Below are 27,598 nucleotides of genomic sequence, written 5' to 3'. Positions count from 1 at the left end.
TTTGATGATCTCATGAGCGTAGAAGATTACATTCAATTACAAACTAGTTTTGAGCAGATGAATTGAATGGGCATCTTCAAGTTTTGTCTTTTCAAAGCTACTAGGTTTCTTAGAAGCTAGTGATAACTAGGTGTTCAAATCCAAATCATCCAACAATAAAACTGAAAATTGATCCAAAATAGACCGAATTCACAAAAAATGAATGCATTTGGATTATGTTGGTCTTATTTTTTAAAGCTGATTGGTCCGGTCCGGATTTTGGTTTCATCTCTTGGATCCAGACCAGACCGAAATAGTATGTAAAGTTTAAGTATGTAATACTTTTAAGTGAATTCCAAACTTAATCTTAAGTATCAACTCCAAAATTGTACCTATATTTTATTTGTTATATTCTATAACACACACTTATATATATGTTGCTATGTTTTAAATCATATTCATTATATTTGATACACTTTTTTAGAGCTTAAACCAATCCCACAACCAAATAAAGAGGATTCAAGTGTTATTCTGACTATGTGCTTTATTATCAATTTTATTGTTGTGAAAATATTATTATTATTAATCATCGGTGGAACTAACTGTTAAAATTACATTATCGGTGCTCATATTATTGTTATTGATATCTTGTTGTTTTGTTATTATTGATATCTTGTTGTTTTGTTGTTTTGTTATTATTGATATCTTGCTGTTGTTGTTACTATTTTTTAATTTTGTTATTATTGTCTTATTGTTTATTACTATTTTATGATGTTGTTTACTTGTACTATTGTTATACACATTTTAATGTTGTTGAACACTATTTTTATTATTGTTTTATGCTTAATATTTAGTCATTTTTATGAATTTTGAATATAAGTGTAATTTTAATATTTTATAAAACAAACCCGATCCAAACTGAACTGAAACCATATATTATATTTGGATCGGACATCTTAATATAAACATATTAGACCAATCCAAACCGCATGTTAATTACATGTTTGGATCGAATCATTTTTGCCTAAAAACCGATCAAATGCACCATGAACACCCCTCGTGATAACAAAACATTGAAATAACATGAAACTTTTATTTTAGAGTGTAATATTTATATATTGTCAGTATAAAATTTATACATAATTAGTACATATATTTTCTCTTTGACCATTTATTTGTATATGAGAACAAATGGTAGATATTCTATAAAACTCTTACATAGTGGTTATGTACATATTTTTCTCTTTATTATATGCTTTTGTTTTTTATGTTTTATTCTTCTTATTTTATTTCAAATATGATGTGTTAGATATATCTTCCTAGGACTAGCCTTTGACATGTGAATAAGGATGTTTTCCATTAAGAAAGAGACAAGTGATTGTTTTGCTCACATTTTTAATGACAAAATATTAATTTTATAATAAAAAACTAAAATTGTTATTACATATTACATTTTATGTATTAATGTGTATCACTTGTTTCTTCATTAATAGAGAAGATCCTTATTATTCAGGTCTAGTGTACCTTACACTTATTAACTATTGAAAACTTATCATGTTGCTCTTGCTCCCGTAATCATAGAATAAATTTGCACTTAAAAGAGGTGTACGAGAATTCAAATTGATTGCATTATCACAAAATAAACTAATTAAGGTTGGCCCGTTAGGTTGATGAGTCATAATCTTCTTGTCTTTTATTCTCGGATGAGCTTAGGTCACTATTTAATTAATTAATAAAGTAAACAAATCTACAATTTAATTTTAAGGAGTAGGAGAATACAAAAGTCATCATATTAAGTTAATGAATGAAAAAATCAATAAAAATACACTTCAAACAACATATTTATAAAATAAGAACAAATCTACAATGATGAAGATTTATTATCGGGATATAGCAGCTATCATATTAAGTTTAAACGAAATGAAGATTGACGAATGAAATATTTGATTGTAGACATGTGAGAGAAGAAGAGATAAATATGAAATGAAAGGGAGAAGAATATGGAGATATAAAATGATAATAGTGGAAAAGTAATTCACATGTGAAAAATGATTCAATCTCTTTATTGCGAGATGTAATTTCTTTATAGAATAAAAAATAAATGAACCTACTAATCATTAGAATTAAACTGTAGAAGGAACAAAAAAGAAGATTGACATGTTTTGGAGGGAAAATTTTGATTGAGAGATTGACACATGTCATGGGAGATCTTTAGTTTTGATGAGAGATTAACACATATCATAAATGCATGAAAGATTGATACATGTCAAGATGAACTTTTTTTGTTATATAGGTAATAAATATCATTAAATTAAAAGCACATGTTGATATCCCCATATCATATTATCATCCATATTTGTACACCACTTTATCATAATCATGAATACCAAAATGCTTCGATCAAATTTTTTTTGAGCATTTATTTTAAATCATAAAATTCTAAAAATAATTATCTTTAATTATAAGGCTTCTCGTTATAAATACTTAAATAGAACTGAATGGTAAAGTCATGTATTCTGACATAATTTTCGAAGATTTCGTGACAATTGAAAAAGGAAAACCGCGAGTTAATGAAAATAGAGAGAATTAAAATCATAATATTTGAAAATAAAAATCGAGAATTCAAAATGTGATGGAATTTTTTTATTAGAATTAAAAAAGGCAAAGTAAAAAAAAACCGTGAAATCAAGATGTGATGATGAGGAATTTTGTAAGTATAATTTTAATTTTTAACATATTTAATACTTTACTTTATGGGTTAATAAAAATATCATGTTTTTTTTTTCCTTTTACGTATAAGGATATCATCCAGTTTCACCTACTGAAAACAATAATACCAAATATAGTGAAACACAACTGAAATATCACTTTCAAATGGGTCGATACCTTAAAAATACGAGAAAAATCAATTTTCAAGATTCTGTAAATGAGGCTACAAAATAAAGAAAAGTCAAAAAGAATAGCGCCTTGTGCGTTTATAGGACAACGAAGAAAATTCAAAGAGGCAATATGGCACACCAAAATCATAGAAAAAATAATGGGTAAATTATACCCATAAGTTTTAGTGAAATTTAATAAATTATCCCTTACTTTTCTACATCTACACAAATTTCCCATAATTTTTATATTTTCATTACACTGACTACCTTGCATAAGAAATAAGTGTAATATTTTAAACAAAAAAGTGATACATGTAATTAAATTTAAAAAAATATGATATATTGTGTAGACAAGTCTAAATAATATACAAGTCAATGTATCTTTATTATTTTTGCTACAAAATGCATCAACAATTCTAAAGAAATGTTGTTTAAATCGCTCTTATAATATAGTGTAACAAACCAAAAATAATAAAAAAATATTGACTCATATATTATTTGGACTTGTCTCCATAATATATCATGTTTTGTTTAACTTAATTGCGTTTATCATATTTTTTGTATAAAATATTACACTTATTTTTTATGTAGGGGTGGCCAGTGTAATGAAAGTATAAAAATTAGGGGAGGTTTGTGTAAGTGTAAATAAGTGAGGGGTAGTTTGTGTATTTTCACTAAAACTCAGGGGGTGTCAGTGTAATTTACTCACAAATAAAACATATCCAAAATGATTTCATCTGGTTGTTGAGATTAGGGGTGAGCATGGGCCGGGTTGGGACGGGTTAAGGCTTGTCCTTACCCGGCCCTAAATATTGTTAGGGTCACTTTTTTGAATCTGGACTTAGACCCGAAGCAAAACCGGCCCTAAATAGCAATCGGGCCAGCCTTTAAACCCGACCCGACCATAGGTCCGATTAAATATAATGCATACTCATTTTAGATAAAGACATCTCAATATTATTTATTATTATGAAAATGTAATTTGATATATAATGAATATATATTATTAATCATGTATATATTATAAAAAAATTAAAGAATAAATGATACTTTCGACCAAAAGAATATTATTATTCTATACATATATGAGTAGAAATACATACAAACACGATGAGGGAGTGACCGTATGACGGGACGGGCCGGGCCAGGTCATGCTTAGTCCCTACCCAGCCCTAAATATTAATTGGGTTTATTTTTTGAACCCGAACCTGACCCTAGACCAGATCAGACCCGATTCTATTCAGATCTGGTCATGGTCGAGCCGTACCGGGTGAGCGGGTAGGGTCGGGTCCTGCTCACCCCTAGTTGATATGATAGCATCATTACATGGATCCTTGAGAATTTGTATAACCAAATGCGAAATAAGTTCATAAAATTTTAAAATGGCATCACATCCTTACTAATAAATTATTGGTTTAGTGGTATAAGACTATGTTAGATCCTCATGATGACCATAAGTTAAATGTTCGATTCATGTGAGCGACATTTGTTAAAATAGACAACCATACACCCGAAATAATTAGTTCTTTACTAAAAAAAAAGTGAAAATATACTTTTGATAATACCAAAAATATCTTATACATCTTTGCATAACTTAATTTGTGATGTCAAAAAATTCTAAAAACTACTTGTTTATTATTAATAATGTAAATAAAATTCAATAGAAATGAGACTACTTTTGTTTTTTTTAAGGTCCTACACTATTTGTTTGGGTATGAGATAATAGTTTAAGGACTATTTAATCAAACTACACGGTAATTTTTAATAACAAGATCGTCTTAGAATCATGGTTTTCACATAGGTAGCATACATTCTGACTTAGGTTTGAATTTTCCTCCTTCTAGATGTTAAGTTCATCAATTCAACACATATTTGGCACATGCTCAGGAGATAAGGAGAGACCCAATCAAATAAATTGTTCACTTTAGTTTCTCAACCATTGAGTTAATCTTGCCATTTTTTATGAGTTGTCAGATCAAAATGATTGTTGAGGTTCTCTACTTGTAAATAGAGGTGGGTGTTCTCCATTCAAGAGAAAAATCAAATCAGTTAAGATACATTTCCTCATCAACTTTTCTTCTCTCCTTCTCCCCCAAAAGATTCATAGCTCCCTTATCTCTTTCTTCATTGGCACAAGAGTTGACGCTAGTATTGTGAGAAGTACTAGAATTAACATTAATACTCGAAATTCAAAAATTGATATTCGTAATCATTTTGTGGGTAATTTGAAAATTGACACTTATTCTTTTAGATAGTTCTCACAATATAGTGAGAATAAGAAAATCGATTCATCCTTAGGACAACTCGATTAAAAGGCTAATTTCATATTTTGGGATAATGCCACAAAATGTCTTAAAAAGAACGACTTGATCGTGACTCAACAATAATTAATCTTCGGTACTATAATTAATTATTGCAAGCCGTTTTCAACAATGTGATACTCAATAAACAAATATTTTGGATTTTGGATTCTACTATAGTGGTATACTTGATTGCTAACACATATCATGGTGATTCTCCTATGCGAGTTGGCTTACTTTGCTGTTGGGGAAGCCTAAGCCAACTTAAATCCCTGACCAATACTCATAATAAATTGAGTGTGAGGTCCTATGATAAAAGAAAAACTGCCACCATTTACTCGCTGGCCTCTGTGTATGCATGAAAGAACACAGAGCAGCAACACTGTTGTTTAAGACACCTAATATATTCTTGCTCTTTCCAAAGATGGAAAGAGCTATGCAACACTACATTTTCTGTTTTTACTTTAATATTATTATCCGGTACATAATTTGTGATAAAGACAACAAATACTTGTTACATATAATTCCTTCTCATTCTAGAAGGTATAAATAAAAAACACGAGTTAGGGAAGATGTTAATGCCCATAGTTGTCTTGATCAACATTCCCAAACTCTGGATCCACCACATGATCAGCTTGTGGTATAGAAACAATGAATTTCCTCTTTCTTGAAGATCCAGCTAGTATAATATAAAATAGTTAATTATTGTGTAAGTGTTGTCATGATAGTGCTTCTGCGCTGAAATTAGACTAAAATAATGGAATGATTAAATAATTAAGATATCATTCATCTTCAATTTATAGTAGAATTTTAAAGATTTTAATTTAAGTCCAAATTAGAAACTTATTTAACATATAGTTTTAAATCATAAAACATGGTAATTTCTAAAACAATAATTGCTTATAATATTTTCTAAAAAAATTGAATAAAAAATCAGACAATTGTTAAAAAATATTAAAGTGTAATTTAACAATGGAATGAATGAATATATCATTCAAATTTTAAATCAAATATGAATTAGAATTATTAAAGTTATGAAGATATGAGATAACAATATAATGGATGAAGATATATCATTCGTAATTTAAAGTTTATGTTTTTAATTTATTTTAAAACCTCAAAAGAATTTAATTCCAAATTTTATTATAAATCTCGTGTTAATACTAATCTTAAATTATAAAAAAACTAAATAGTTTCTATATTAAAAATTACTGAACTGAAAGACAATCTTATAATTAAATGACAATAAATTGTGAAAATTTGAGAGGAAGAGTATTGCTCTTCAACTATTCATTAAAAGATATTATTTTAGGAATAAAAAAATATTTTAATTTGTATTACAAAATGTTGAATATCATATAATGGTATTGCTTCCAAAATAAATATGATAAGATATTCATAAAATATTATTTCTGAAATTTAAATGATAACTTTTAATAACTAACGTAAATAATTGGTAAAAAATTGATTTATAAATCTCATAATCTAAATTACAAAGGATATATTATTCAGTAATTTTCAAAATGCAAATATTAAGATATTATTTTTGAAAATCTACATTATAATATAATTTCTAATTAAGTATTTTGGATTTTTTATGATCAATAAATATTTAATATCATTGTGAATTATTTTATCACACATCAAAATAAATTTTGCAATATTTCTCTTTCATGAATTTGACTTATAATTCCTAAACTCATCCAAATCTTAACTTCTAAAACAACAATAGTTTATCGTAACACATTTGAATCTAATACTATCTAAAAAACATATGTATTCAAATTAAACAAATAAATATTGAAGTATTTATCCTATTGGACTTTATGCCTTGTAGTTTTCCATCTCCATCGATCTCTTATCTAATACAATATAATTGTTTATATAATGTGTTATTATTATCCATTTATATTTGTTACCGTTATATATAAATAAAATATTATATCTAATTATTTAAAGTAACACCCATGTAGTTCAACAATAATAGTTAAATATCAGAAATAAAAAGCTGTTGGTTGAGAAAAGAAAGTGATGAATAATTAAATATTCAATTTCTTACGTAAATTTCCCTTCAATTGAAATTGGAATGCAATAAAATAGTGTCCCCGACACAGAGTGCGCAACTTACAGTTAAGCGCATCTTAGCAATAAATAAATTTTCTTTTTACACTTTTAATTTAATTAACTCATATATTACCTTTGCCGTTTTCTCTATACAAGGAAACGACGACGTCGATCACCACCACCATCTTCAAAACGCCGTCGTTTTTGAAGAATCTGCGGCGATCCATTGCGGCATTCAATTCCACGCTCTCGTGCAGTTTGAATCAGATTCACACGTTTCACGAGATTCAGATACCTCGAGTTGAAGCCGCGTTGTAATATCTCGGGGAATTCCCCGATTTGTTCATGCTACAGCTTCAATTTTCGGTATCCTAGGTTTTTTCCCAATTTCAAATCGTATATACCGTGTTACTCTGTTGTTTCAATAATTGGTGCATGGTTTATATGAATTTGCAGTAGATGCCCGAATCTGATAATCGGTGAGGGTGGCGATTTCGATTCGTGCTATGATTAGGGTTTTCAGTAAAGGTTTTAATGATTCGCAGGGTTTATAATTGTGGTGCCTAGTATGTATGATTTAGCTTGTAAATTAATTGAAATTTGGTAGGTTTGTCTCAATGGGGTTGATGATGGTAGGTTGAGGATGGTGAGGCTTTTGGGGTTGACTCGTGGGGAGGTTGAGGAACCCCGGGAAATTACCTCGAGGTCCAATCTGACCAGTGATTCTAGTGAAAATGGGTGGCTTATCAGGTTCTTTGACTCATCGTTCTTCTGCGAGTGGATTGCTGTTAGTTACTTGTACAAGCATGATCACGCCGGGGTGCGTGATTATCTTTGTAATAGAATGTATACACTTCCCTTGCATGGGATTGAGAGTTACTTGTTCCAAGTGTGTTACATGATGATACACAAGCCGAGCCCGTCTTTGGATAAGTTTGTCATAGATGTGTGCTGTAAGTCACTTAAGATTGCTTTGAAGGTGCATTGGTTCGTATTGGCGGAGCTTGAGGACTCTGATGATAATGATGGGATTAATAGGATTCAGGAGAAGTGCCAGATTGCTGCCACTTTGATGGGTGAGTGGCCGCCTCTGATTCGGCCTCAGAGTGCAGCTTCAAGCCCTGGAGGAAAGAACCAAGTTTTGAATAAGATACTGTCATCAAAACAGCGTTTGTTGTCACTGACATCTTCGCCGCCTCCTCAGAAGTCTTTGTCGTTCTCGCCTTCTTCAGGAAACAATTTGCAGGAGGATTGTAGTTCACAGTCTCCTGATGAGAACAAGTTATTTAAGAAATTTATGCCGGGTGCAAAGGTTAGAGATGCTTTGCTTTTTAGGAAGTCGGTGGAGAAAGACGATGACGATTCTGAAAAGGATGGTTTTTTCAAGAAGCTTTTAAGAGACAGCAAAGGTGAAGATGAGTTGGGCCAGAAAATTCGAGATGCATTTCTCTTTCGAAAGCCATCTGAGAAATATGACGAAGACACGGAAAAGGATAATTTCTTTAAAAGGCTGTTAAGGGAGAGTAGAGGTGATGATGAAGATTCTGAAAAGGATGGTTTCTTTAAAAGGCTCTTAAGGGACAATAAAGGTGACGATGAGGATTTGGCCTCAAGTTCAGAGGGATTTTTTAAGAGATTGTTTCGTGATAACAAGAATGATTCTGAGGATAAAACACAAACCAAAACTACTGATGATGAAGAGAAAGAAGGGTTTTTCCGGAAGTTTTTCAGAGAGAAATTGGATGATAAAAAGGATGGCAATGATGAAGGAAATGTTGCACGTTCTGAAGAGAAATGTGCAAAGATTGCTGAAGAGGATGTAAAAGACGGTTTTTTCCGGAAATTATTTAAGGATAAATCTGAGGACAAGAAAGATGCTAATGATAAAATTGAAGAAAGTACTGCCAATGTTGAGGAAGAAGAGCCTTCTGATTTTTCTTTGTTCAAAAGACTATTTCGCGTGCACCCTGAAGAGGGTAAAAGTAGTCCAGCCAATGAAAACAACAATGCTGGCTTGTTTGAAAGTAGTCCAGGTACAGAGAATTTTTTCCGCAAATTGTTTAGAGACCGTGACCGTTCAATTGAAGATTCAGAGCTATTGGGGTCAAAGAAGCAGAAAGAGGTCTGTTGAGTATTCATTTAACAGTTAACATTTAGTTTGTTTGTATATTTAGGGGCAATGTAAAACCAAAAACCTGCGAATGGAACCCATATTCATACACACTGAATGATTTTCATTTTAATCATACAAATATGTGTCTTAATAGTACTCTGAGATCTTGATGCAGAGTCCAATTTTAATGTCCATCTATATTTTGACATTAATTACACATTTTAACATGACCGGCTACCAGCACTCTTTATCAGTGACAATCATATCATAGACGTGGTTGTGTGACATGTTTGACACTTGATGGGGTCTTGAGAAATAATCTTTATGATTGATAACTTTAGTTTTAATTATAACTTTAGTGTTAATGCATCCTGAGTTTTGTTTCCAACTTCTCTATAATTTTTTTCTTCTGGTTTTTGATATTACCAAAAGGGTAATTTCCTTTATATTACATCAGTATGCCTCACTTGGATTTGCCATGTTACTTTGGCAGAAGCATCCTGGATCACCAAAGCAACAAAATGAGAAATCAGGACCAAAGCCCCCACTTCCATTTAATCCGTCGCAGTTTCGGAAAGGAGCTTACCACGAGTCACTGGATTTTGTGCTGTCATTATGTGATACTTCATTTGGGTTAGTGGATGTATTTCCAACTGAAGATCGCAAGCATGCTCTGAACGAGGTTATTTCCATATATTTTTTCTCTATATAGTTGATATAAAGATGAAATATGTATGTTTCTATATCCATGTTTTGAACCTGTTCTATTCTAATGCTTCTGACACATTATTTGTTATTCTTGTGTATGAAGTCACTTGCAGAGATCAATTTACATTTAATTGAGGCTCAGAATACTGGAGGTACTTCTTAACTTTTAAAGATGTTATTTGAGTGATGTTCAATCAGGCTCAGTGGGTTCCACTATTTGTCATCTGTTTCATCTTAGCATATCCATGTTATTTACGATGACTGGTCTGAAAATTTTCAGTTGCAGTAATGCCACCTTTCATTTTGCTGAGTTAGAGACTTAACATGTGTATTTTTTCTTTATATGGACTAATACCTTGTTAAACGGTTTGATTTTAAAAAGCAGCCGGGTAGAATAGTTTTTTGTTGAAAAGATGGTGATATTTTACATACATCTATTGTTGTTTTTTATTTTTATTTTTATTTTTCGTTAATCTGGAATTAAGGTTTAGAAACTCCTTTTTGATGTGTACTTTGGGCCCCTTTTCTCAGAGGAATTGCTTATAAGTTTTACGCAGTGGATATTGTTGGCTGTTGATAGTTCTTTACTTTAAAAATGTCATTTTAAGGTGTGCCAAATGCCAATATTGTTTTTTGCATTCCCTCCTTTTCAGTTTCTTTTTTCTTCTTGTTTCAATATGAATCTTGCTTTTCCTATATTCCTAGGAGTTTGTTTTCCATTGGGAAAGGGTGTGTACCGCGTGCTTCATATACCTGAAGATGAAGCTGTTCTCTTGAATTCTAGGGAGAAGGCTCCTTACCTGATATGTGTTGAAGTTTTGAAATGTGAAATGCCAAGGTATTATTGCTTGGAAAATAATTCTCATGAGTTTTAGAAAATAGTGCAGCAAGTAAAATGTAAAGTGTATTTCTGATCTGTTCCCCTCTCTACAAAACACGTTTTAGCAATTTCAAGGAGACATCCAGTTCTCAGAAACTGTCTAAAGGTGGAATTCCCTTGGCAAATGGAGATGCTTTCTTACAAAAACCACCCCCTTGGGCTTATCCTTTATGGACAGCACAAGAGGCGTATCGTAATAGCAATGATAGGATGTCCCAATCAACTGCTCAGGCAATTGACCAGGCAATGACCCATGTATCTGAGGCAAAAGTCAAATTTGTTAGTTTGAATCTTTCTGTGGAAGCACAATTACATCGTCATCTTGACAAGAGTGAAGTGGATCTACATGTTGGCAGTCGGCATTCTGATTCAATTTATAGAGAGGGTGTAAGAGAAATGGCAAGCCCAAGACATGAAAATGATCTGGAGTGGGTACGGGTAGTGTTGACAGCCGATCCTGGGGTGAGAATGGAAGATATTGAGAATTCAGCACCACGACGCCGGAAGGAACATCGTCGTGTTCCAAGTACAGTGGCAATAGAAGAAGTAAAGGTGAGTCTGAGTATTTTTAGTGATATTGAGGCTTCTATTCACATTATTTGCATGTATGTTTCTACTGAGCTCCCTTTTTTTTTTTATGTTCTCATTTGTATCAGACATGTTTCTTTAACAGATTAGTTATCGTCTCAGTAATATATCCTGGATAGCAGCCGACCTCAAAAATGCGATAGCGGGGTAGTGGTAACCACACCAAATTAAAGACACATTCTTAATTAATAACAAAACTCGTCATAGTCAAACATTCAAATGTAAAAAGCAAGGAAGTCTAAGGCTTCAATGTAACTTTTGTAGTATTTAATAAAAAAAGTGTAAGCCTTAAGGCTTCAAAAAATAAGTGTAAGCCTCTAAGGATTCAATATAAGTATATAACTGAGTGAAGGAGGTTGACATGAGGCAATGGCTGTGCAAAGTGGGCACTTGAAGCAAGGTTGAGAAAGCAGAGAACGTGTCCGGACGATGATGGAAACTACAGTCAAATGCCAGAGCTTTTGGCCTTTCGCCGGTTTAGCTCTTCGATTTTGAGAGTGTTTGAATGGAACTAAGGCTTCACCCTTCACACCTTATGCAGAAGGGGAAGGTGGGATGACCATAAACATTAAAAAACCCTCCCCATGTTAAAAATTAAGGGCAAAACAGACTTTTCTCATTTAAAAAATAAAGGCAAAAAGACATTTCCCTTTTAATAAACAGGGTTTAAGTTTCAGAAACTTGGAGCGACTGCTTGACCCGCGATTTGGCTGCGATCTTGCCATGACTAGGCACGACAGCCATCAGCGCTGCGGTTCGCGTCCCGTCGCATGGTGGAACCGGAAACCACTGCTTTGCTGCAATCCCAGCGCAATTGACTACCCAGGTTCTCATATATCTATGGATGTACTTAAGCATTAGTTCTGATTCCTAATATTCTTATTCAATATGGTCGAAACTATTTTATTGCCACTCAAGTGGGCTTATCTTTTTCCCGTAGCTTGAAAATTACTAATTTCATAATTTCAGTCTCTCCAGGCCAGAATAAGTAAGCAGCTGGTTTTCTTCTACAAAGTTGCAGCAGCTTAAAGTCCAATTCCTTAATGCATATAAATTTATGCCTGCTAGTCAATATAATTGTTTTATAGAAACTATTGGCCCACATATCACATTACATGATAATATAATCAAGTACTGAAATATTATACCATGCATATATGCAGGCATAGGTTGTTGATTAAGGTACCTGCTTGGCATTGGTTTAAAGGTGTAGAGGGTTTTGATGTTTCTTTTGCAGATTGGTGTATGAATGCATCTGCTTGTATTATGCATTTATGTTGATCATTTTGTAATTGGGTTGAGTACCCCTGGTACTCTCTCTTAATACAATTTTGCGTATAAAAAAAGGCAACAATGTTGATTATTTAGGGTCATTCTGTTTAGTGAAATCCAGGGCAGCTAGTTGGCCTTTTGCTTATGAAAAATTTATGATTGGGGTTCAAATCTATATTCTTCTGTTGATTGGTGATTTGAATCTTATTGTAACTCCTTGTTGAGTTTGGTGGTTTTCCAGCCTTGGAATGGGGCGGTGCCCTTCCTTTCTCTGATCCTTTTGAGATCAACTTTCTTTTATAAAATATTTTGCTCACTCCATGGTATGTAATATAAACCAATGATTGATGTAAATTGGGATTATATTCAATGACAAGCTGATTGTTCTTGTCTTTGTTTGGCATTCGCTAGTTCACTTTACAATTTAGTTTTACCTGACATTTAAAAATTTCTAGGCTGCAGCAGCAAAAGGAGAAGCACCTCTTGGACTCCCTTTGAAAGGTGCTGGGCAAGATTCATCAGATGCACAACCAAGGGTAAGACGTAATTAAGCTTTGTTTAACCGTAAAAATATGGAGTTATTATTATACATGACATGTTTTCTCTGAACAGGCTGATGGAATTACTCCCAAAGCCAGTGATGCCTTGTCTGGGGAACTTTGGGAGGCAAAGAAAGAGAGGATACGCAATGCTTCCGTACATGGGAATTTACCTGGTTGGGACTTGCGATCTGTAAGTACATTTATCATTCAAAAAATTCACCTTATATGTTGTTATTTTGCAATGTCATGAAGACAATGCATAAAAATGGTGCATATGCATAACTGATATATAAAGGGCACCTAACTGTCATTTGGTCCAATGTAGTAAGTACAGTCCGATTCTTATCTTACCCTGATTCGATGCAGTTCCAATGGGTAACAATGCAATTTGTTTGGCGTCCCTTTTCTGTGGAAGACTAGCTGATTGAATCGTGGGAATCGGAATAATCATGGCCGGAATCACGTATTGCCCGAGTTTTCAGTCATGGGTTCTGCACAAATCAGAACCGGGTCATGCGCGATTCGGTTTCTGGAAACCCTAAATTCTATTTTTTTAAAAACATGCCAGATGGGCAATTCGTTCATGTCTGTTTGACCCAAACATCATTTTTACCCCCCAAACAGGCCAAATCAGTTTTTTATGTTGACAACTTTTTCAGTCTAGTTTTTGCAGAATTAACACGGAAAGTGAATATAATTTTTTTACATGGATGGCCGTCAAAAGTGAAACCGAGAACGTGGAGTGGTTGTTCTCTGCATCATTCACCGCGAGAGTATCTCACAAATTAAAATGTATAATGATTTTAGTACGTTTAATTATTGATCATGAATCTTTTGATTTACGATGCTATTCATGATTCGGAAAATTGCCTAACGATTCATGATGCTAACTACCATGTTTTGGTTAATCATTTTTATTACCTAAAGAAAGTCTCTGGTTTATTTACTGTTTTTCTATTCGAAGTATTTATTCAAGTCCAAAAAAATTGTTTTGTAATTCCTTAAGGATTGTAATTTTTGGTAGGTTTGAAAATTACGTACTGCTGCACGTCATACTTTGTATTACTTAATTAAGGTCCAAGGCGTTGAATCAATTTCTTAAAAATGTGTTTGCCAAAGGATTTTCTAATTGGTTTTCAATATTAGACTTGACAATATGAATGGAACAACAGTTTTAAAGAATATTCTTCAGCTGTACAGCTACATGTAAGGTTGGCCCAACTTCTTGGACAAGCTTTCTTTTGGATATCACATTTTAGCATTGATGACTCTTTGTTAGGAAAATGAGCTAGCAACAAAATATTGTCTTATGTTGCTATTAATGAAATTTCTTTCATTATGTGTGTTGTGCTGTTAGGGATTACGACACACATACGTATTGAACTTATCATTACGGGATTCACATAACAATGTCAAGAATGACAATATATGTATTTAGCAAACAAGACCATAATTTTTCATATTTGATGAAAGCTGCACTATAATATATTTCCTTTTCTTTATCTATTTAATTCTGTAAATTGTAAAGTCTGGTTGGTTTTTGTTCTGGATGAATTAGTTGTTTACTTCTGTTTGAGAATGTGTGCTTTAAGCATAAGACCACGAATCTTCAGTGTGATAACACATTTTCCCCTTTCGACGTAGGTCATTGTGAAGAGTGGTGATGATTGCAGGCAGGAGCATCTGGCAGTTCAGCTTATTTCACACTTCTATGGTATTTGATCTCTTTCAGACTTTTCCCTTGCCCCTTCATACTCAGAATTACGAGAATATAACAATTCTTGTTCCATTTTTGCAGCTACTTTGTTTTTCATTATTATTTGTTTGGTATTTGTCTTCTGCAACTCTTTTATTTATGATTATGGTCAAATATTATGTATCTTCAAAGCATCAATTCTCGGTAATTTGTTCAAATTGAACAAGTGGGAAAGGCTAAATTATGACCAAAACTGCTTTTTACTAAATTTTGGTTAGAAGTTGCCTATGCATGAATTGATTGGGAAGGGCTCTGAATGACATGATGATATTATTTTGTAAGAACTGGGGTTTCTGGTATCCCTAGCTTTTGATTGATTTATGCATTCTGTTGTCACTATGAGCATGTCATGACTTGGACCTTGTGATGTATGGGAAGATAAAGGAAAATGTTAAAAATGTAGATGTTGAAGCACAATTCTCAAATCAAGCTATTCTTCCAATTCCTTTTCTTTTCACTTGCCTGGATCCAAATGAAACCTTTTTACATTTTGTAAAGTAGCAGACCTTTTTTAATCTGACTATTTCAAAAATTTATCATTTTATTTTACTAATATAATATTAATTATGATTATTATTATTAAAGGGCCTAAACCTCAAATAGACCAAACAAGTCATGTAAGGTCTTCAGTATTAAATGTTTGGTTTTATGCACTCATTGAAGTTCTATTTGGAATGTGCATATTGAAATACCCTAAATCTACCCATTGCAGTTTTCAGTGTAATAGTTGTAGGTTAAAGTGGAAGTAAAAGTGTGAATGAACTTTTCTAGTACAGGTTTGGTGCACCTATGTTTGTCTCTGATTCATGATTGGATCTTATCCTACAACATTCTGATTCCATATTACAATACAATGCAGACTTGTGTCTATTGTGTTGCTTGATGTCTTGCTTACAATTATTAGATCATTATGCCAGATATTTTCCAAGAAGCTGGTCTACCACTTTGGTTGCGCCCTTATGAAGTTTTATGCACTTCTTCTTACACAGCTCTTATAGAAACAATTCCAGATACGGTAATTACATGCTTACATTTTTCAAATGTATTGAAATGCCTAAGTTTTGCCTTCATTAATTATTTTAAATAAATGGTTTATAGGCTTCTCTACATTCTATCAAGAGTAGATATTCCAACATCTCAAGTTTACGTGATTTCTTTATTGCCAAGTATCAAAAAGATTCTCCAAGTTTTAAACTTGCACAGGTAATCTGGAGCTGCAAAAATACACTGCACTATTCTTAACTGCCTCGTTCTTCTTACAATTTGCATCAAATTCTTAATTGGCTGTGTTTTCCACTAGCATATACTATATTTCTTCTAATTTCATGTTTTCCTAAAAAGAGGTAAGAGCAGAACATAAAAATATGAGTTCAATCTTTTTTGGGAGAAGGCCTATGACAGTTTACTTTCAGTATTTACTTTCACCGTTGACATGCCACTACTGTGATTTACTATTTGCCCCCCCCCCCAATGTGGTATCTTGCAGATTTTAAATTTAAAAGGGTTTATTTCCTTCTTCTTTTGCCATTTCTTGCATCATTTAACTTATTCTATTATGCGGTAAAAATACCTTGTTTTATGTTGAAAGTATAATTGGTGGCATTTTTCTTACAATTTGATAATTTCTTTACCTTTTATTTGTTTCAGAGGAACTTTGTTGAGAGTATGGCTGGATATTCCTTGGTTTGCTACCTTCTTCAGGTATGAACCATCTTTATTATGCACATGCATTCTCTATAACTAGTGCATTACCTGTTTATGCTGGCAATTTGATTCATACGTTTTTGCTGTTTATTGGCATTGAAGTGTTTATTTTACCCACTTCTCATTTTTGTCTTCTTGTCATCCAGGTGAAGGATAGGCACAATGGGAACCTCTTAATGGATGAAGAAGGGCATATTATACATATTGATTTTGGCTTTATGCTTTCCAACTCACCCGGTGGAGTTAATTTTGAAAGTGCACCTTTCAAATTGACCCGAGAGCTACTTGAGGTAAAACTGAAAACATTTTCTATTTACTATTCACCTGATTTTGAGTGTTCATTTGATTATGGATTCTGATGACCACTATAATTTGATTGTAAAACTGAACATTTTCTCTATAATGTGATTGTCCTAGGTCATGGATTCTGATGCTGAGGGCATTCCCAGCGAATTCTTTGATTATTTCAAGGTAGTGGTAATATAATTTTAAATCTTTCCTTATAGACTACAGATGGTCTTTGGTTTTCATAGCTCTAAGTTTATTTGTTGCTTTGTCCCTTGTAATCCAGGTTTTATGCATTCAAGGCTTCCTTACTTGCCGTAAGCATGCTGAGCGCATTATTCTTCTTGTTGAGATGTTGCAGGTAACATATTTCCCTGTGATCCCAGTGTCATCTAATATGTAGCCTGCCTGTGTTCAGTGTCCGGTTGTGATAGTTTCAATCTCTTATGGCTACTTTTGGTTGTCGGTCCAAACCTAATTTTATGTTGCTTGCCTCATGACTCAGTAGTCATGGGTTACAAGGGTGAGCCTTGACACAATAGTAAGGTTGTTTTCCTTATGACCTGAAGGTCATGAATTTAAATTCTGGAAACAACCTCTTCGCTTACAAGGGTAAGGCTGAATACGTTTTCTCTTCTCAGACCCTAGTAGGTGGGAGCATCGTGCCAGGCCGCCCTTTCTCCCTACTTGTTTCAACTTCCATATTTAGTAATTTGCCTGTCCATTGAATCACTGATGCCTTTTCAAATAACTTTCCAAGCTGTTTAATGACTGAAAATAACTCAGTATTTAAGTTCTGTCTTTAGAGTTCATAGCTAGTGATGCATAATACATGGTATTTCTCAACGATATGTTTGAATTTTTCTTCTTCTCTATTTTGTGGATAATTAAGAAAAAGGATGGGCAGTAAGTATCCAACATGAGTGTTGGCCAATTGAATGACCATGGTTGTTTTAGATAACAGGCAGTAGATGGCTAATGTAGTGAGGTTGTTGACATGGCTGAAAAGATAATTTGTTGTATCTTGGGAGTTTTGTTCCTTCCAACCTAAACACCTTAAATGGAAAAAGCGTCATATTTTTCATTAAACAACAATTTGTGCAAAAAGGTTACACCACATCTGTTTGATTTGAAGTAAAGAAACAGATGTCACCCCATTTCCCTGCCTTTTAGATGATGCATGATTGTAACCTTTCAGACTGCCTCATCACGCAACCGTGTGTACCTTTGTGGGCTTCTTACTGTTATTATGCATGTGTGGGAATGTAAGGAGAAAAAATGAAAAGACTTTCCTGAATTATTGTTTCCCATTGTTGGTATCAGGACTCAGGTTTCCCCTGCTTTAAAGGTGGCCCACGGACAATACAGAACTTACGAAAGCGGTTCCATCTCGGTTTAACAGAAGAGGTTTCAATATCAATATTAGTCACTTTTGTGTGGATTTGGTTGTTAAATTTATCAATTAATTTATTTTTCTTGCAGCAATGTGTATCTTTGGTTCTTTCACTTATTAGCAGCAGCTTGGATGCATGGAGGACACGACAATATGATTATTACCAGAAGGTTTTGAATGGAATATTGTGAGGTGATTTGTGAATGGTGATTATTTTCTTTTTCCACTTTAACTAAGCTTGCACAGAAATGCATTCATCGATTAGTGTTGCATTTATAAGTCATTGGAGGGTGGTTGGTTCACTGTGGTGTGGCTTTAGAGTTTTTGTGGAATAGGCATCACAATGCAGCCCCTTCTCTCCTTATAGGAGGAAGATTCTGACTCTGAAAAATACTTCAACAATCTACCAGGCTAAGTTTACACAAGCCCATTTTTTTATTTCTTTTCCTCTTGTTTTTTATGAATGAAGCTCTGCTGCTTCAAGAAGTTGTGTTAGCCTCCTAAATGCTGAGAGATAGTGCAAATTGTACAGTGATTTAGTGGGAGAACAGACAAGGTTATTAGTACATTGTGAACTATTTGATTCATCAAAAGTCATGAGGAGTGTGTTTAAGTGTTGAACAGATACTGACCCTGGTGAATTTTTGGATATCCTTTATAGAGAAATAATGGGCAGAAATCCTGTATTGGCAAACTGCTCTGTTATTTCAGCTGATTTGTATTGGTGTCTGTCTTCAGGGAGTTGATTCTTCAATACTTAAACTGGAAAATTGTGATCAAAATTCTTTAATGATATTTGCTTGCTTCATGTGTAATTCATCTTGTTTACTTTCATGGTGAAATTTGTTCACTATATCAATCATATATAGTTTTTGCACCACAGTATTTGGAAGCCAGTATTTACATTTCCTGAAACAAAGGTCTAACCCTGGCTTTAATTAATTGTAACAAACTACCTTAGGGTCCTTGATTTCAGCAAGCATGTTGATGTTCCTAGTTTCATTTTGGAATGATATTTGTTCAACTTTTATGTGTAGTTAACTAAAATGACTTTCCTTAATTGATTTAAACATTTATTGGTTGGGATGATGTTATTCTATCCATGCATTTACAAAGTTACACTATCCTTTAAAATGTTTTTTTCTTCATACTCTAATTGCAAGTAAGTATATAGTCTGGTTATAATTCTAGTAAAAACCGTACATGGTGTACATTTATTTATCTTGTTTCTAATAACGGCAAGAAGAAAGGTGCACACATAAGGAAAATATTTTAAGATGGTGAAGTTGGCTATTGCTTGAGTGATCTTTAGTGGGAGGAAACTATGAGGAGACGGTAGCTTTTAATATCAAGTAACTTTCCAATAGATTTAAATTTGTTTAGTTTTCTCATTTAATTTATTAACAATGAATATGACGTTGATCTATAGTGATGATCTCATCAGATCCATATGATATGATGACAAAAAATGTTAAGGGTTCGATTTCTAGGTGTAACACGAAATTAGTTCTTTATCCATAAGATGAAGGAATACCATTAGGAGTACCAAAATATTTTAATTTTTTAATAAATGGTTATTTTTATCCTTAATCTAATATAGCATTACATGACTTCTAAGTCACTTCAGTTTTTTTAACTAATTGTATAACTAATTTTACCAAAAATAAATGTAATTTAATAGCCAAACTTTCATTTTAAATCTCAAAAATTTTAGCTAAAATTTATACAATCTAGTAATTATAAGCTACTTTTGTAAAATTTTACAATTATGAGTCACTCGCAACATTGTATTGGTATCTATCTATATTTATACTATATATTTATACTTTTATACAATATATAAAATGAAAACTTCTTATAACTACCTGGTATAATTATCTCTTACCTATTTTGTTGTTTTAATTAATTAAAATTACAATATTTTCTCACTTACATTCACTAAAAATATCAAACTTTAAATGTAATTTTTTATAACATCACAATTCATTTTCATACTTTTTATCACTAAAATTATAATATCATATACACTCAATACAAAAGTGTAATAAAATTAAATATTTAAGCTTAGAAATAAGAATGTGAGTCGGAAGACACAAAGTACTTATCAACACACTAATTAATATATATATATATATATATTTATTGTAGACTACATATCATATTAAATATTAGCAACAAAAAAAAAGTACATTAGTCAATTCCATTCCACAAAAATAATACATTCATAATATAAAATACTTGTTTGAAATTATAAGTTGCATGGAAATTTACCTAACCGCGTACCCTCATTCACCACTTCCCAAAGAAATCCTAAATATAGCAACCCCTAACCCAAGAAAAAAGAGAAAAAATAAAAAATAAAAAATGAATAAATAAAGGGGATGCTACTGTAGGAATAAATGAAAAAAAAAGTTATTTGACATCTCAACATCTATCGTAAGAAAATGGAACAATAAGTTAAATTATTGAATTGTCTTAGAATTGATGGTTAAGGTATGAATTTTGATAAATAAAAGGTTCCTCAATGTCTCTCACCTCATAGTGACTTCAATATTCAACGAGTCCTTTCTCTGCTTCCTCCGTTTCCTTCCTTGGTAAGCTTTCTCTCTCTCTCTCTCTGTGATTTCTTAATTACAATTTCATTTTCTCTTTCGCTCCAAAATCATTGATCAACATTTGTTACAAATGTTAGGGTTTCATTGTGCCGATGACTTTTTTTCTCCCTAAAACATTATCCATCGTTGGCTTCAATCTCCATTTTACCTTCATGAACCGTGGAAGGCTTTGGTGTTCTTGGAATTTCTTCTTCCGCCATTGGACTTGATCACACTTCACTCTTCAGTTCGCAATTAGGATTCATTTTTATTTAATTACATTCTTCTTATTTTACGAATCATTATTGTTGCTGTTCTTGTTTTCGAGGTTTCCATTACGAATCAAACATTGTTATTATTGTATTTCCACTACACTGCTAGTGAGGAAGGTTTCGTTGTTGGATTGAGGTTTGTTGTTATTGGAGTTGTTGGATTACTTTTCTCCTTGGCAAAAATGAATATGATTCCAGGGTATCGATTTCACCCTACTGATGTTGAGCTGGTTAAGTATTTTCTCAAGAGGAAGCTCTTAGGGAAGAAATTCCCTTTCGATGTTATTGCTGAAGTTGAGATTTACAAGTATGCTCCTTGGGATCTCCCAGGTATGGACACAAATTTGTCGTTTTTTTGTAGAGTGCTTGGTATGTGTGATTGTGGACTGTTTTTTTACTTAATATGGTTTTCTTTGTTGTTATTTTATAGATATATCGTTGCTTAAGACTGGGGACTTAGAGTGGTACTTCTTTTGCCCTCGAGGGAAGAAATATGCAAGTGGAGCAAGGATGAATCGGGCGACAGAAGTTGGGTACTGGAAGACTACTGGGAAGGATAGATTGATTGAACATAGAAATGAAGTTGTGGGAATGATTAAAACTTTGATATTTCACACAGGTAGAGCACCTAAGGGAGACCGAACTGATTGGGTTATGCATGAATTCAGACTTGAAGACAAGGAGGTAGCTGACAAGGGAATTCCTCAGGTAAGTGTTGACTTCTAGTTCTAATGTTTTGTTGAAATATATTACTATTTTTTATCAAGGAGATATAAAAATCAGCTTGTTGTGAAATATTTCCAAGGTCATAGCAGAGTTTGAAGTGTTTATAAATTGTGCCTGTGAGTGAATATATGGATATCTTGTATTCTTTGTGCTATTATTGCAATCTGTTTCACCCCATAAGCTAATCTTGCTGATAAACATATTTCTATATAACAGATTTTACATCATATTATATGATTCAACCTCTTTTGATGGATATGGCACTACAAATAGAATTATGTCTTTTGCATATGCTCAAGTTCAATGGCATATAATGGAAACATTTTTGTTGTTGTTACTTTGTTTTTATGCATCTCATTAATTTAGTGTTCCTTCTCACGTTCTTAATTTTGTTTTTAGGCTTTTGTCCGTAATTTTCTGCTTGACCATGCTTGTGAATTTGTTTAATTAGTTACACCGGTATATTCGTATTGCAGGACTCCTATGTAATTTGTAAGGTATTCCAAAAGGAAGGCCTTGGTCCTAAGAATGGTGCACAATATGGAAGGCCATTTAATGAAGAAGACTGGGATGAAGAAGCAGAAATTGGTTGTGTAGTATCTCTCCCTGTTGCAGCTCTGTCTACTCCAGCTCCCCTTCAGCTTAACACAGGTCATAGTTCCGCTGCAAATGACATGCATCCTTCTACAAGTGAATACATTGGGTTGACCTCTGTGTCTTGTCTATCTGAATTGATGCCTTCTTGCTTGACACTTCCTTCAGCTCCTCCTAGTAGTAATAGTCAAGCTGTAGATGACATTTTATTAATGCTTGATTCTGTCAAAGAAGATAACACACTGGCTCTGAATGAGAACAACAAAATTGAGGTATGGAATCTATTGCTTCGTAGTTGTGCTGGTGCAATTTGTTTTATGGGAATTTTTGCCAAGATTGTTTTTCTGTTGTGGTTTCTGCCAGATGTTCCCTAATCTTGGATGTCTTTTATTTAATTTGTTAACGGCTTTCTATTCTCTACCCCTTTCATTTTTCATTTTCGTCCTTATAATTCAATTTGTTTTCAATAGTTGATTGTGAGAACATTTTTATTGACCTTGCTCTTGGTCAGTGTTGTCAAATAGCGGCCATGGTATTGTATTGGTTAATTAATTGTTGTTAGATTAGTTACTAATACTGTTGTTAGTGTGTTAACTAGCCTGTTAGTGATAGTCTAATGACTTACTTGTCTTGCTATATATACATGTAACTCTTGTTACTTTGTAACTCATTAATTCAGAAATAACATTTGGTGAGTTTGCTTTTGCAACTCAGTTCTCTCATCTCTCTCTCCCTCTCCCTCGACATCTCTTTCTCTCCCCAGTTTCTATTCTTTACACAGTTCAAGGTTGAATGCCATTCGCCATTTGGGAAAACCCGCTAAATGGCGACATCCGCCATTTTTTGATTTAGGGTCGGCATGGCAGTGGCTGCACATGGTGACAATGGCAGACATAGTGCTGCTAGTGGGCTCTTTGGGTTAAATTTGGGGTTTTGAGGGCAATTTTGGGCTTTGCCCAAAAATCTAAACCCTGGATTAAATTGTGCTTCATGTGCCTTGAAGACTCTAACCTCATTCTCTCTCCCCGCTTCATTTGCATGTCTACTCTCTCGTTCATCAGTGTGGAGCCTTAAATGACACTCTCACACCGCTTTGCTCCTCTTTTGTTCATGTCTCTTCTGTTCTGTATGGGTTTTTCATTTAACGCACTGGTTCACTCTCACTTGAACATTGCACTTTTGTTTTATCGCCGCCATGTCACTTACTTTGCAGTTTGTGTCATCTGCCATGTTTTATCTCCCTTCAAAAACACTTATGTGCTATGTTTACTTGTTAACTACAGCAGTTTAAGATTTTTTGTAAGTCATTCCCTTTCAAATTAAATACAATTTTATATTCCACCACATCACTTACTTTGTGCCATTTGCCAATCTTTATCTCCATTGAAAAACACTACTAACATTGGTATTGTTACGTGTTAACCCTAGCTCATTATGATTTTTTTTAAATCATCCCCTTCCAAATTAAATACAATTTTACATTCTGCCAATTTTTACTTGTTAATTCTGGTTTAAGATTTTTTTAAATCATTCCCTTTGAAATTACATACAATTTTATATTTTAGACCGTTCTGTATTATCGGTTAAATACAATTTTACCATGACGGCCTATGCTATTATTAATATTTTTTAACCTTTTCTTTATGTCCGAGTGTATGATGTGTAGATAATATTTCTTTTTTTATCCATCTAAATTTACTGAGAGGCTTTTTCTGTAGATTTTAATCCTTGAATATATGTAAAGCATAAATAACCCATGATATGCCTGCCTTATCCACCATCTGTCTTATTTCTATGCTGATTTTATGATTGTGGGATAACAGGAGGTTGATAATACTTGTGAGGCTAATATTGCTGATGGCACACCTTATTTTGATCCAAATGAAATATTCGCGGGTTTGGGAGACCTTGACAACTTGGATGGATTTGGTTTTTCCTGTGGCAACAAAGATGAGTATAACACCAATCAAATGCTATCTACAGATGATATCTTCGGGTTTGGGGAATCTCCAGGCTTCTTGGAGTTGATTGACTTGGAGGTGCCACTGTTCTCGCAGACTAAAACATGATTGATGGGTTGTTCAAGCCACAAGATGACTAAGATTTGAAAATTTAGGAAGTATCCACAGAAAATTGATAGAACCGTAGTCATAGCTATTGCGGATCAGAAAAGCAATAGACTGTTTTCTCATTTTCCTTTTTAAGACATTATACTGGCATGAAGTTTGTTTCTTTTTTCTTTCAACATTCATTTTCTGGAATAAGTTTAACATGACGTTGCTTGGTAATGTTGAAAGATTGGTCCCAATTATTCTGTTATACATCATTATAAATTAGGATATTTTAGTCAAATTGTATCAAAAAATCATTTAATAGTTTCTAAAATATCAAAGTAATACAGCAAGTTTTCATTAATGCTCAAATTATCTTCATGCATCTAACTTAAGTTGCATTAGATTTGTGCAAAAATCAAATCAGGATATACATGAAGAATGACTAATTTTAGAATGTTATTTCTATCTAAACTTGATGTTACAAAATAGTTCATGCATGTATAATTTATTCTATCTCGAGTCTCCCTCTGTTGTATGCCTTCTTCACCCTCTTTCTAACCTGGTGAGAGAAGCTACAATCCCAAAAAATTGTGAACCTTAAAATATATTTTCAAAGCAATCTATATAAGCATGCATAGTATTCATTTTGCACGGATTATTTTGGTGAAATAGCAATTAGTTCCTATTTTTAAAGTTGATTTATGTAAAACTTATGATTATATACTTAAGAGTTAGACAAGGTTGGAGAAATAAAAACATGATCGCCTCTTTTGTGTGAATATGAAGATTGATATTGCTATTAGTGTTATGTGATGGAATATTTAAACTTTCTTGTGATATATATATTTATATATATATATATATATATGAGAATTGTTCCTATTGATTAGTATGACTCAAAAGCTGTTATTTTCATATTTATTAGATAATAAAGGATCAAAATCATTGTTTGAAATATTTCATCATTCATGTAAAATGGAAGCTTCCTCCTCCTCGATAATGACTTGGCACAAGAGATTTGACCATTTTCATCATGATGCTCTAATCTTTATGGAGGAATACAATCTTGTAAACAATTTAATCAACTTATTCACTTTCTGTATAGTTACAAGTATTGAATACCAATTCACAACACTTTATACTCCTTAACAAAAGTGTTGTTGAGAGGGAAAAACATAACAACTATGGAAATGTCTAGGTTTTTGTTTCATGGTAAAGGGCTCCGAAAGAAATTATGAGCCGAGACTATAAATACATCAGTTTTCTCTTAAACGGATTGCCATCAAAAGTTTTATAAAAAATCACACCATTTGAAGCATGGTATGACTACATACCGAAGTTGATTAATTTAAAGATATTTCAAGTTAAGAAAGAAGAAATCGATAAGAAAACAGAACGTGATATCTTTGTGGGCTATAACTTAGTTTCAAAGGCCTATAGGATCTACTTACCACAAAACAACAAATTAATGTCAAAAGAGATGTCTAATTTACTGAGTTAGAGAATTTGAATTTAGAGGAAAATAAGCAATTTGAGTTTCAGGGGGAGAATGAAAACATAGATGATGAACGTGTCAGAGGAACTAGATTTCTCTATGACATGTATCAAATATGCAATGTTGTTGTGATAAAGCCTACATGTTATGAAGAAGCTCCAACTAGTCAAAAATGGATACATGCAATGAAGGAGAAGCTCATGATGATTGCAAAAACCTAGACATGAGAGTTGGTGGAGAGGCCCAAACAAAAGAAGTTATACGGGTCAAATGGATTTGTAGGACCCAAGTTCAACCCTCATGATTCTGTGAGCTAATATAAGGCAAAGCTTGTTGTCAAGGAATATATCTAAAAGTTTGAGGTAGATTTCTCTAAAAGTTTTGCCCCAATTGCTAGGTTGGTTACCATAAGAATGTCGTTGGTACATTTTACACAAAATGGTCGAATCATACACCAAATGGATGTCAAATCATCTATTTTGAATATATACTTGAATGAAGAAATTTTTGTAGAACAACCAAAAGTTTTACAACAAGGATAAGAGGATAGGGTATATAGGATGAACAAGCCCCTATATGATCTAAAGCGAGCACAAAAGTCTTGGTACAACGAAATTTGATGTAAACTCGATAAACTTCGGCTTTATAAAGAGTCCAAGTTAATTTATCTTATATGTCAAAAATGATGATGATGAAATACATGTGGTATCTCTTTATGTTCATGATCTCTTTGTTATAGAAAGTCATAAGGAGTTAATTATCAAGTTCAAAGAAGAATTGAACGATGCTTTTGAAATGGTAGACCTTGGAAGAATGACATTCTCTCTTGGTATGGGGGTGTAACAAAAGCAAAACGAAATTTTTGTGTTCCAACAAAAATATGTGAGGAATGTTCTAAAAAAATTCAATATGAAAGAATGCAAATCAACTCCAGCTCCAACAAATTAAAAATATTTTTTTTGCAAAGAGAATGGTGTCGAAAAGGTTGTATAGTAGTTTAATAGGTTGTTTTGATATATTTACAAGTAATAAGACACCATATACTATGGATATAGTAAGGTTGCTGTCAAAGTTTTGCTGTCAAAGTACATGCATTGTTCTAGTGAAATTCATTTCCAATCAGTAAAACCAATTCTTAAATATGTTAAAGAAATGATAAATTATAGAATAATGTTTAGTCATGCCAAGAATTTTAATTTTCAAGATTACTCAAATAATGATTGAATTATCATATTATGCTACTGTTTAGTTTTGCTTCTGGAATTTTTTGACGACGTTCTACATAACAAGTTATGTAAAACACAATTATGTTGGCAAGGAAAGGTTTGAGTGCCCTACCTTAAGCTCATTAGACAAATGTACCCTCTAAAGTAAGTAATCATTCCCGAATTCTCAATTTG

The 27,598-nt window shown here is 32.9% G+C and overlaps 2 protein-coding genes across 5 annotated transcripts; both read left to right on the top strand.

Moving 5' to 3' along the window:
- The first annotated feature begins 7,278 nt into the window (after positions 1-7,278).
- On the top strand, positions 7,279-19,283 carry LOC109337625 (phosphatidylinositol 4-kinase beta 1-like). Of its 2 annotated transcripts, XM_019574638.1 has the most exons (16): positions 7,282-9,344; positions 9,829-10,017; positions 10,147-10,195; positions 10,749-10,881; positions 10,989-11,475; positions 13,239-13,319; positions 13,396-13,515; positions 14,970-15,039; positions 15,999-16,096; positions 16,180-16,284; positions 16,729-16,782; positions 16,932-17,075; positions 17,203-17,256; positions 17,357-17,431; positions 18,394-18,477; positions 18,553-19,283. In XM_019574638.1, exons 1-16 carry the CDS (start codon positions 7,866-7,868, stop codon positions 18,652-18,654), a joined length of 3,324 nt encoding a protein of 1,107 aa, XP_019430183.1. In that variant the 5' UTR covers positions 7,282-7,865; the 3' UTR covers positions 18,655-19,283. The 2 variants fall into 2 exon arrangements, 1 of the variants encoding a protein (XP_019430183.1); XR_002106476.1 differs by lacking the exons at positions 16,729-16,782; positions 16,932-17,075; positions 17,203-17,256; ... (1 more) ...; positions 18,394-18,477; positions 18,553-19,283 and having other exon boundaries at positions 7,279-9,344; positions 15,986-16,096.
- A 1,702-nt stretch (positions 19,284-20,985) lies between these two features.
- LOC109337622 (NAC domain-containing protein 82-like) lies at positions 20,986-24,962 on the top strand. Of its 3 annotated transcripts, none has more exons than XM_019574636.1 (5): positions 20,986-21,057; positions 21,156-21,659; positions 21,760-22,037; positions 22,532-22,921; positions 24,494-24,962. In XM_019574636.1, the coding sequence occupies exons 2-5, from the start codon at positions 21,512-21,514 to the stop codon at positions 24,716-24,718; spliced, it is 1,041 nt and encodes a 346-aa protein (XP_019430181.1). In that variant the 5' UTR covers positions 20,986-21,057; positions 21,156-21,511; the 3' UTR covers positions 24,719-24,962. The 3 variants fall into 3 exon arrangements, with proteins under 3 accessions (XP_019430181.1, XP_019430179.1, XP_019430180.1); XM_019574634.1 differs by having other exon boundaries at positions 24,473-24,962; XM_019574635.1 differs by having other exon boundaries at positions 21,156-21,664; positions 21,765-22,037; positions 24,473-24,962.
- The last annotated feature ends 2,636 nt before the right edge of the window (positions 24,963-27,598 follow it).

Source organism: Lupinus angustifolius, unplaced genomic scaffold (genome assembly GCF_001865875.1).
Source record: "Lupinus angustifolius cultivar Tanjil unplaced genomic scaffold, LupAngTanjil_v1.0 Scaffold_9_22, whole genome shotgun sequence".
Taxonomy (NCBI): domain Eukaryota; kingdom Viridiplantae; phylum Streptophyta; class Magnoliopsida; order Fabales; family Fabaceae; genus Lupinus; species Lupinus angustifolius.
Note: the sequence above shows the minus strand (reverse complement) of the source record. Positions and strands in the feature narration are given on the sequence as shown.